A 12184-nucleotide genomic window follows, 5' to 3' on the forward strand; every position below is an offset into this window, starting at 1 on the left:
ACTCCGTACAGACAGCACCCGTAGTCAGGATTGAACCCGGGTCTCTGGCGCTGTGAGTCAGCAGCTCTACCCGCTGCGCCACCGTGTCGCCCTGATATGTTTTAATACAGCATAAGATCACCCCTCATCCTCCAGTGGTCTCAGGTACAAAGTCCTACCCTGCCCAACCTCTCCCTCCAGCTCAGTCCCTCAAGTTCTGCCGACATCCTCGTAAATCTTCCCTGCGCCCGTTTCCAGCTTAATGCTATATTCCTGTAACAGGGTGACCCAAAACTGAGGACTATAAATGCTGCCTCACCAAGAGAGCACTGAGTATCAACTGGCCATCAGCATCATCAAGGACCAGTCTCACCCCGGTCACTCCCTCTTCTCCCCTCTCCCTGACACTCTGACTCCCAGACCATCACACAAACCAACCTCCCTTCCATCGACTCCATCTACACCTCACGCTGCCCCGGCAAGGCCAGCAGCATCATCAAGGACCAGTCTCACCCTGGTCACTCCCTCTTCTCCCCTCTCCCTGACCCGCTGACTCCCAGACCATCACACAAACCAACCTCCCTTCCATCGCCCCCATCTACACCTCACGCTGCCTCGGCAAGGCCAGCAGCATCATCAAGGACCAGTCTCACCCCGGTCACTCCCTCTTCTCCCCTCTCCCATCGGGCAAGAGGTACAGAAGTGTGAAAACGAACGCACACCTCCAGATTCAGGGACAGTTTCTTCCCGGCTGTTATCAGGCAACTGAACCGTCCTCTCACCAACTAGAGAGCGGTCCTGACCTCCCATCCACCTCATTGGTGACCCTCGGACTATCTTTGATCAGACTTTACTGGCTTTACCTTGCACTAAACATTATTCCCTTTATCCTGTATCTGTACACTGTGGACGGCTCGATTGTAATCATGTATTGTCTTTCCGCTGACTGGTTAGCACGCAACACAAGCTTTTCACTGTACCTCGGTACATGGGACAATAAACTAAATGAACAGAGTGACAGGTGACTGTTGCTGGGGGGGGGGGGGGGGGGGGGGGGGGAGACGCTGCGGGAATTTGGCACAGATTGTCCAGCTAACTTTAGCCCTGGGCCAGGTTCCAGCTGCCGCCTGTCTCATCTCCCAGCATTTGTCCCGTCCATGTTATTGTGATCCGACATTCCACGGAGGGGCAAGGTTTATATTTAGCGTTGTTGATCAGGCAGTGAGGAGAACACTGTGGCTGTCGGGGAGAGAGAGAGAGTCTTCAGCTCCCCAATCAACTCCGTGAGCCCACGTTGGACAAACGCCTCGATGGGGAACTACAAGTCCAGGCCCAACCAGACTTGCACGGGTAAAACAAACTTCCTTCCACAATATCTCACGTTAAAGTCAAGGTGAAAGGGTGAGGAGCTCGCAGCGGGGGGGGGGGTCTCATTGAAACTTACCGAATAGTGAATTTTTAAGGCAGAGATAGATAGATTCTTGATCAGTACGGGTGTCAGGGGTTACGGGGAGAAGGCAGGAGAATGGGGTTAGGAGGGAGAGATAGATTGAATGGCAGAGTGGTCTGGATGGGTCGAATGGCCTAATTCTACTATAACTGGTGAACTTGTGGATAGAGTGGACGTGGAGAGGGTGTTTCCACTCCTCAGCTGTTCTTGTTCAGACGTTGCTGGCTTTACCTTGCACTAAACGTTATTCCCATATCATGTATCTGTACACTGTGGACGGCTCGATTGTAATCATGTATTGTCTTTCCGCTGACTGGTTAGCACGCAACACAAAAGCTTTTCACTGTACCTCGGTACACGGGACAATAAACTCAACTAAACTAAAGTGAGCTGAACTAGTCTGAACTAGGACCAGAGGTCACAGCCTCAGAATTAAAGGACGTCCCTCTGCCGGAGGGAAGTAGTTCGAACAGTCCGTTACAGGGGTGTGATGAGTCTTTATGGATGCTGACGGCCTTCCTGAGGCACCGTGTGTGGTAGATGCCCTCCAAGGCTGGTAGCTGTGTCCCAATAATCCTCTGCGCTCTGTGGACGACGCGCTGAAGAGCTCTCCTCTCCGCCTCCGTGCAGCTGAGATACCACACAGAGATGCCATACGTTAATATGCTCTCTGTGGTGCAGCGGTAGAATGTTGTCAGCAGCTGTTGGGGCAGACCAGTCTTTTTTAATGTCCTCAGGAAGAGCAGTCGTTGCTGTGCCTTCTTGACCAGCGCAGCGGTGTTGGTGGACCATGTGAGGTCCTCTGAAATGTGAGTGCCCAGAAACTTAAAGCTGGACACTCTCTCCACACTGTCCCCGTAAATGGAGATTGGGGCGTATTCTCCATTGTGGGACCTCCTGAAGTCAATAATCAGCTCCTTGGTCTTGGAGGTGTTTAGTGACAAGTTGTTACGTGTGCACCAGTCCGCCAGGTTCTGCACCTCCGCTCTGTAGTTTAAGGCAGAGATAGATAGATTCTTAATTAGTGCGGGTGTCAGGGGTTATAGGGAGAAGGCAGGAGAATGGGGTTAGGAGGGAGAGATAGATCAGCCATGATTGAATGGTGCTGTAGACTAGATGGGCCGAATGGCCTGATTCTGCTCCTATCACTTATGAACTTACTGCAGCTTAACAGTCCCATTCACACAATAATTAACAAATATAAATATACAATAATACAATAAGTTAATACCCATAATATTAAGTAGCTCAAAACTGTAGTCGGCACAGCGACCACAGACACTGTCCACAGAAGATCACAGTTGCTGAGGTCAGTGTTGTGCAGTTGTTGGGAAGAAGCTGTTCTTGAGCCTGGAGGTCACGGTTTTCAGGCTCCTGTACATTCTTCCCCGTGGCAGCAGCGAGATGAGAGGGTGGCCAGGGTGGTGTGGGTCTCTGAGGGTGGTGTGGGTCTCTGATGATGCTGGCTGCCTTATTGAGGCAGTGACTCCTGTAGATCCCTTCGATGGAAATTGTATTTCCGGTGGCGCTGGTGCTGGCTGCCTCCACCTTCAGTCTAGTATCTTCTTGTTGTTTTTTTGGTTTTTGTAAAGTGTTTTCTGGGGGGGTTTTAATGTCTTTATGTGGGGGAAGAGGGCACGGTGAGGGGGATATCGTCCTTCAGTCACTTCCTGGAGAGGATGCGACTATTATTCATAGAAACATAGAAATTAGGTGCAGGAGTAGAGGCCATTCGGCCCTTCGAGCCTGCACCGCCATTCAATATGATCATGGCTGATCATCCAACTCAGTATCCCGTACCTGCCTTCTCTCCATACCCCCTGATCCCCTTAGCCACAAGGGCCACATCTAACTCCCCCTTAAATATAGCCAATGAACTGTGGCCTCGACTACCCTCTGCGGCAGAGAGTTCCAGAGATTCACCACTCTCTGTGTGAAAAAAGTTTTTCTCATCTCGGTTTTAAAGGATTCCCCCTTTATCCTTAAGCTGTGACCCCTTGTCCTGGACTTCCCCAACATCGGGAACAATCTTCCTGCATCTAGCCTGTCCAACCCCTTAAGAATTTTGTAAGTTTCTATAAGATCCCCCCTCAATCTTCTAAATTCTAGAGAGTATAAACCAAGTCTATCCAGTCTTTCTTCATAAGACAGTCCTGACATCCCAGGAATCAGTCTGGTGAACCTTCTCTGCACTCCCTCTATGGCAATAATGTCCTTCCTCAGATTTGGAGACCAAAACTGTACGCAATACTCCAGGTGTGGTCTCACCAAGACCCTGTACAACTGCAGTAGAACCTCCCTGCTCCTATACTCAAATCCTTTTGCTATGAATGCTAACATACCATTCGCTTTCTTCACTGCCTGCTGCACCTGCATGCCTACTTTCAATGACTGGTGTACCATGACACCCAGGTCTCGCTGCATCTCCCCCCCCCTTTCCCAATAGGCCACCATTTAGATAATAATCTACTTTCCTGTTTTTTGCCACCAAAATGGATTTATCCACATGATAAAATTCGAGTCGCATCCTCGCCCCCCCTCCCCCCGCCCCCCTACTGCCTTACCTGCCGGGACCGACCAGAGCTCCAGCAGCGGTGGGGCAGCGCTGGATACATCGTGGGGCGGGCGATGCCTGCCTTACCGGGGATTTGCCGTTTGGAGCCCCGGAGTGCTGGGCCTGCTGCACCGACATCGCGGAGCTCCCAACACGGGCAGCGCTGGTCAACATAGCGGAGCCCTGCGACTAGGGAGCCGCGGGCTCCGTTGGGAGGCGGCTGGTCTGGAGGTCAGGGCCGCTGAGGATGTTCTCCGTCGGGGATCGGCGTCGCTGTTCCATCGTTCCCGGCGTGAGGGCCTGAGCATCGGGCCGCCCGTGGCGGAGACTGTGGGTGCTCGGAGGCCCAGACCACGGGTGAACATCTGGGAAGATCGGCGGGGAGGCCGGATGGACTATGGTACATTCCTCAACTTTGGTGCCACTGTGGGGTTGTGTCGTGGAATTCTGTGTTTGTGCTTTGTTTTCTTTTTTTATTTTTTCTTTCTTTTTTAAACATTTTTTTTTAACATGTTTTATTTATTTATTTTTATGTAACTTTTTTATTTTGTTTTTATTTTATTTTTATTAGCAGTACAGTAAATCACATTAATACATCACATATATCTTATTACATTATGCTGTACCACTTCATTTTTTTGAACTTTAAAAAAGATAGAAATAAAAGAAGTAAGGAAAGTAAGCAAGAATGGTGAAGGTGCAGGAAAGTGTTGGGAGAAGAGAACCCCTTAGGGAAGGAATTAGAGAAGGAAGTAAAGAAAATAAATAAGACCCTAGAAAGAAAAGAAAAAAAAAGAAGAAAGGAAAATCAATCGCTCTATTGTAACACAAAACTCTGCAAAATAGGATATACCAACCGTGTTTTTATTAAAAAATTATTTTATACCCCCCGTTACCAGGTCCTGGTAGCCTTTATATTTTAACTTATTATTGCACCTTAGCTTGTAATAGTTCCATAAATGCAGACCACGTATTTTGGAAGTGGTCTGCTTTGCCTGCTAGGAGGAGTCTCATCTCTTCCAAGTGTAATGTTTCAAACATGTTTGAAATCCACATTTTTGTTGTTGGTATTGGAGCATTTTCCCAAAATTTAAGTATACGCTTTTTTCCCATTATTAGCCCATAATTAAGTCAGTTCTTTTGAAACATATTTAATTCTGGGTTACCTTCCGATATTCCAAAAATGATCCATTCTACTCTGGGTAGTAGTTTTGTTTTAAATCATTTTGTGAAGATTTCAAATATTTCGTTCCAGAATTTTTGGATTTTTATACAGAAAACAAAAGAGTGCGCTATGTGAACTTTCTTGTACCTGACATTTATCACAAATGGGTGAGACATTGGGGAAAAGTTTATTTATTTTAGTTTTTGAATAATATAGTCTGTGTAATGTTTTATGTTACTTGACTGTAAGGAAAATTCATTTAGTTGTCTCTAATATGAGATAATGACAATAAATTGAATACAATACAATGGTGGAGGGGTCAGTATCTGTGATGGACCTTCGATGGTGGGGGGGTCAGTATCTGTGATGGACCTTCGATGGTGGGGGGGTCAGTATCTGTGATGGACCTTCGATGGTGGGGGGGTCAGTACTGTGATGGACCTTCGATGGTGGGGGGGTCAGTATTGTGATGGACCTTCGATGGTGGGGGGGGTCAGTACTGTGATGGACCGGCCAGTGTCCACCACACTCTGTGTCCTGTGTTCCTGGGGGTTGGAGTTGCTGAACCAGGCCGTGATGCAACTGGTCAGCGAGCTCTCGACCGTACACGTGATGCATGGAGTATCTTGTCCACATTTTGGGGAGGGTTGATGAGGTCGGCGTTGTGGCGTTAACAGGGCCAGGGGAGAGTTGACCAATGTGTTGTCTTTCCCCACCAGACGAATGGAAGAAGAAGGTGAGTGAATCGTACGCAGTGTCGGTCGAGAGGCTGCAGGATGACCAGTGCATCAAGGACAGCGAGATGCTGGAACTCAAGCACGTCTTCAGGTGGGGACCAGACAACAGGTGCAGGAGTAAAGGCCATTCGGCCCTTCGAGCCAGCACCGCCATTCAATGTGATCATGGCTGATCATCCCCAATCAGTACCCCGTTCCTGCCTTCTCCCCATATCCCCTGACTCCGCTATCTTTAAGAGCCCTATCTAGCTCCCTCTTGATAGCATCCAGAGAACCGGCCTCCACCGCCCTCTGAGGCAGAGAATTCCACAGACTCACCACTCTCTGTGAGAAAAAGTGTTTCCTCGTCTCTGTTCTAAATGGCTTACCCCTTATTCTTAAACTGTGGCCCCTGGTTCTAGACTCCCCCAACATTGGAAACATGTTTCCTGCCTCTAGCGTGTCCAAGCCCTTAACAATCTTATATGTTTCAATGAGATATCCTCTCATCCTTCTAAACTCCAGATGACTGGCCTTTAGTGATACAGCACCTAAACCCACCCACCCAGTCCAGGCTGACCATCAAGCACCCCTTCACATTAGTCCATACATTCTAGGAGCAGCATTAGGCCATTTGGCCCATCGAGTCTACTCCCATTCAATCTTGGCTGATCTAACTCTCCCTCCTAACCCCATTCTCCTGCCTTCTCCCCATAACCCCTGACACCCACACTAATCAAGAATCTATCTATCTCTGCCTTAAATATATCCACTGACTTGTGGCCTCCACAGCCGTCTGTGGCAAAGAATTCCACAGATTCACCACCCTCTTGCTAAAGAAATTCCTCCTCATCTCCTTCCTAAAGGAACGTCCTTTAATTCTGAGGCTGTGCCCTCTGGTCCTAGACTCTCCCACTAGTGGAAACATCCTCTCCAAATCCACTCTATCCAGGCCTTTCACTAAGGCCAATTCATTGGCTGATGAGAAAACGGGAGTTAGATATCATGGAGTGCATAAGACTTTCGGCTTTATAGATACAGCGTGGAAACAGGCCCTTCGGCCCACCGAGTCCATGCCGACCAGCGATCCCCGCGCACACACACTAGCGACAATTTACAGTTTACTGAAGCCAATTAACTTAAAAACCTGCACGTCTTGTGGATGTGGGAAGAAACCGGAGCACCCGGAGAAAACCCATGAGCATGCAAACTCCACACAGACAGCACCCGTGGTCAGGAATGAACCCGGTTCTGTGGCGCTGTGAGGTGAGTCACCGTCCTGGGCCGTGGAGTCGTTGAGCACATGTGTTGTCCCAGGGCAGAGCAGGGTCCAGTCTTGCCCCCAGCCACGGTCAACACTTGGCCCGGTTGGTCTCCAAATCTGAGGAAGGACATTATTGCCATAGAGGGAGTGCAGAGACGGTTCACCAGACTGATTCCTGGGATGTCAGGACTGTCTTATGAAGAAAGGCTGGATAGACTTGGTTTATACTCTCTAGAATTTAGGAGATTGAGAGGGGATCTTATAGAAACTTACAAAATTCTTAAGGGGTTGGACAGGCTAGATGCAGGAAGATTGTTCCCGATGTTAGGGGAGTCCAGGACAAGGGGTCACAGCTTAAGGATAAGGGGGAAATCCTTTAAAACCGAGATGAGAAGAACTTTTTTCACACAGAGAGTGGTGAATCTCTGGAATTCTCTGCCACAGAGGGTAGTTGAGGCCAGTTCATTGGCTATATTTAAGAGGGAGTTAGATGTGGCCCTTGTGGCTAAGGGGATCAGGGGGTATGGAGAGAAGGCAGGTACGGTATACTGAGTTGGATGATCAGCCATGATCATATTGAATGGCGGTGCAGGCTCGAAGGGCCGAATGGCCTACTCCTGCACCTAATTTCTATGTTTCTATGTTTCTATGTCACCAAGAGTGAGTGGAGTTCACCTCTGTGGGTGGGGGGCAAGAGGGGGAGGATAGGAAGGTAACCAGACCTAGATGGGCTGAATGGCCTCATTCTGCTGTGATCACATATGAACATGAATCTGGCCGGTCTACCCTCAACTTCTGAAGTTCCAGAGAAAGCAACCCAAATTTGTCCAATCTAATACAATCTGTGGAATTCTTTGCCACAGACGGCTGTGGAGGCCACAAGTCAGTGGATATATTTAAGGCAGAGATAGATAGATTCTTGATTAGTGTGGGTGTCAGGGGTTATGGGGAGAAGGCAGGAGAATGGGGTTAGGAGGGAGAGATAGATCAGCCATGATTGGATGGTGGAGTAGACTCGATGGGCCGAATGGCCTAATTCTGCTCCTATCACTTAACTTGCCCCTCTCAGTAACCTGGGATAGATCCCATCCAATCCTGGTGACTTATCCACCTTAATGGCCCACAAGAAGACCAAACTCCAATCACATATGAAGCCGACTTAACCCATCGACACACCGCCTGTTCCTCGCTGATCTCTGCTCACTATTTCCATTCCCCAGCTCGGACGAAGCCTTCGGTAAAGTCAACATGAACTATCGGACCGCAAACGGCCTCTCGCTCCTGCACCTCTGCTGCATCTGTAACGGTGAGTCACAGAGTGATACAGCAGGGAAACAGGCCCACACTGACAGGCCCACACTGACCAACATGTCCCACACTGACCAACATGTCCCCACACTGACCAACATGTCCCCACACTGACCAACATGTCCCCACACTGACCAACATGTCCCCACACTGACCAACATGTCCCCACACTGACCAACATGTCCCCACACTGACCAACATGTCCCCACACTGACCAACATGTCCCCACACTGACCAACATGTCCCCACACTGACCAACATGTCCCCACACCCACCAACATGTCCCCACACCCACCAACATGTCCCCACACTGACCAACATGTCCCCATACCCACCAACATGTTCCCACACTGACCAACATGTCCCCACACTGACCAACATGTCCATTGTAGATGTAGCCCAGTCCCACACACACCACACTCCCCACCATTGTAGATGTAGCCCAGTCCCACACACACCACACTCCCCACCATTGTAGATGTAGCCCAGTCCATCACACACACCACACTCCCCACCATTGTAGATGTAGCCCAGTCCCACACACACCACAACCCCCACCATTGTAGCTGTAGCCCAGTCCCACACACACCACACTCCCCACCATTGTAGATGTAGCCCAGTCCCACACACACCACACTCCCCATCATCAACTCCATCTAGACTTCATGCTGCCTCGGGAAAGCAGCCAACATAGTCAAGGACCACTCACACCCCGGCCATTCCCTCCCCTCCCCTCTCCCGTCGGGCAGAAGGTACACAAGCTTGATTTGTAGATAGTTCTTCAAATATAACATACGATGAGCGTTTGTCGACGCTGGGCCTGTACTCGCTGGAGTTTAGAAGGATGAGCGGGGACCTCATTGAAACGTACAGAATAGTGAAAGGCCTGGATAGAGTGGATGTGGAGAGGATGTTTCCACTAGTGGGAGAGTCTAGGACCAGAGGGCACAGCCTCAGAATTAAAGGACGTTCCTTTAGGAAGGAGATGAGGAGGAATTTCTTTAGCCAGAGGGTGGTGAATCTGTGGAATTCATTGCCACAGACGGCTGTGGAGGCCACAAGTCAGTGGATATATTTAAGGCAGAGATAGATAGATTCTTGATCAGTGCGGGTGTCAGGGGTTATGGGGAGAAGGCAGGAGAATGGGGTTAGGAGGGAGAGATGGATCAGCCATGATTGAACGGCAGAGTAGATTTGATGGGCCGATTGGCCTAATTCTGCTACTATTCCTTGTGACTATGATCATCAGTGCAGGTGTGTTTGGTCACCAGGTAACAAAGCCCATGTCAGGACCCTGATGTTGAAGGGCCTGCGAGCATCCCGGCTCACCAGGAATGGATTCACTGCCCTGCACCTTGCTGCCTTCAAGGTGAGTGGCCTGGCCCCCAGCCCTGTACTAGCCCCGATGGGCCGAATGGCTTGTGTCTGTGCTATATTACTCCGCAGCCAGACACAAAATCGGGACAGGCAGCATCTCTGGAGAGAAGGAACGGGTGATGTTTTGGGTCGAGACCCTTCTTCAGACTGTATCGGGTGGGAGAGGGAGGCACAGAGATCAGGAAGTAGAAGGTGTGAAAATGAGACAAAGGGTGTGGAGATCTCCTGATTCAGTCTGAAGACGGGTCTTGACCTGAAACGTCACCCATTCCTTCTCTCCTGCCCGTCCCGTTCAGTTACTCCAGCATTTTGTGTCTATCTTCCGCTTAAACCAGCACTTGCATTTCCATCCGACACAATGTTACTCCGCGCAGCATTCAAGGTGGTTGTACTACCCCCGTTGGGCCGAAGGGCCTGAGTTGCCCTCTGTGACTCTTATGTCTTATGATGGAAAGGCGGGGCAGCGGGTAGAGCTGCTGCCTCACAGCGCCAGAGACCCGGGTTCCATTCTGACTACGGGTGCTGTCTGTAAAGACGTGCAGGTTTGTAGCGTGGGTTTTCTCCGGGTGCTCCGGTTTCCTCCCGCACTCCAAAGACGTGCAGGTTTGTAGGTGAATTGGCTTGGTGTAAATGTAAAACAAGTGATTGCTGGCTTAGGCCATTCGGCCCATCAAGTCTACTCCACCATTCAATCATGGCTGATGGAATGGGGTGGGGGGTGGGGTGAGGGGGTGGGGGGTGAGGGGGTGGGGGTGGGGGGGGGGTGAGGGGGTGGGGTGAGGGGGTGGGGGTGTGTCACGTTGCCACTGACCGCAGCCTCTGACCCCCAGGCGGACGGTGAGCTGGTGACGGGGCTGCTGCACGGTGGGGCCGACATCCAGCAGGTTGGATACGGAGCGCTGACCGCCCTGCACATCGCCGCCATCGCCGGGCACAGCGAGGTCAGTCGCCCCGTCACCCCGTGACCCTGTAACCCCGTGACCCTGTAACCCCGTGACCCCACCGCCATGACCCCATGACCCCACACCATGACCCCCCGTTGACCTCACACACCGTGACCCCCTTGACCCCACACCGTGACCCCATGACCCCACACCGTGACCCCCCACGGGGGACCCCATACCGTAACCCCACACCGTGACCCCATGACCCCACACCGTGACCCCACACCATGACCCCACACCGTGACTCCATACCGTAACCCTGTAATCCCTGACCCTGCACTGTAACGTTTGGCTCCACCCTCAGGAGAGTATTGAACAGTCAATGTTCCCCCTCCCCGACCCTCTTTGCCCACCCCAACCCCCCTCTCTGTACCCCTTCTCTGCCCCCCCTCTATCCTGTACCCCCTCTCTGTACCCCCTCTCTGTACCCCCTCTCTGTACCCCCTCTCTCTCTGTACCCCCCTCTCTGTACCCCTCTCTGCCCCCCCTCTCTTTACCCCCTCTCTCTGTACCCCCCTCTCTGTACCCCCCTCTCTCTGTACCCCCTCTCTGTACCCCCTCTCTCTCTGTACCCCCTCTCTGTACCCCTTCTCTGCCCCCCTCTCTTTACCCCCCTCTCTGTACCCCTCTCTGTACCCCCCTCTCTGTACCCCCCTCTCTCTGTACCCCCTCTCTGTACCCCCCTCTCTCTCCCCCTCTCTGTACCCCTCTCTGTACCCCCTCTCTGTACCCCCTCTCTATGCCCCCTCTCTTTACCCCCCCTCTCTCTGTACCCCTCTCTGTACCCCCTTCTCTGCTCCCCCTCTCTTTACCCCCTCTCTCTCTGTACCCCTCTCTTTACCCCCTCTCTATACCCCCTCTCTGTACCCCCTCTCTGTGCCCCCTCTCTGTACCCCCTCTCTTATACCCCCTCTCTGTACCCCCTCTCTGTACCCCCTCTCTGTACCCCCTCTCTGTACCCCCTCTCTGTACCCCCTCTCTGTACCCCCTCTCTGTACCCCCTCTCTGTACCCCCTCTCTGTACCCCCTCTCTGTACCCCCTCTCTGTACCCCCTCTCTCTGTACCCCCTCTCTGTACCCCCTCTCTGTACCCCCTCTCTGTACCCCCTCTCTGTACCCCCCCTCTGTACCCCCTCTCTGTACCCCCTCTCTGTACCCCCCTCTGTACCCCTCTCTGTACCCCCTCTCTGTACCCCCTCTCTGTACCCCCTCTCTGTACCCCCCTCTGTACCCCCCTCTGTACCCCCTCTCTGTACCCCCTCTCTGTACCCCCTCTCTGTACCCCCCCTCTGTACCCCCTCTCTGTACCCCTCCTCTCTGTACCCCCCCTCTGTACCCCCTCTCTGTACCCCCTCTCTGTACCCCCTCTCTGTACCCCCTCTCTGTACCCCCCCTCTGTACCCCTCTCTGTACCCTCTCTCTCTCTG

At 51.6% G+C, this 12184-nt stretch overlaps 1 protein-coding gene across 1 annotated transcript in view; it reads left to right on the plus strand.

Annotated features, from left to right (window-relative positions):
- Positions 1-1097: 1097 nt before the first annotated feature.
- The window catches only part of tnni3k (TNNI3 interacting kinase), a gene marked incomplete at its 3' end in the record, with an annotated part of 13603 nt that continues 2516 nt past the window's right edge, over positions 1098-12184 (plus strand). The window contains exons 1-5 of the mRNA XM_055631168.1: positions 1098-1329; positions 5868-5976; positions 8349-8434; positions 9708-9805; positions 10644-10754. Of these exons, the coding sequence (XP_055487143.1) occupies positions 1290-1329; positions 5868-5976; positions 8349-8434; positions 9708-9805; positions 10644-10754 (444 nt within the window). The remainder of the gene's footprint in view (positions 1330-5867; positions 5977-8348; positions 8435-9707; positions 9806-10643; positions 10755-12184) is intronic.

This window comes from Leucoraja erinacea, unplaced genomic scaffold, assembly GCF_028641065.1.
Source record: "Leucoraja erinacea ecotype New England unplaced genomic scaffold, Leri_hhj_1 Leri_675S, whole genome shotgun sequence".
Taxonomy (NCBI): Eukaryota; Metazoa; Chordata; class Chondrichthyes; order Rajiformes; family Rajidae; genus Leucoraja; species Leucoraja erinaceus.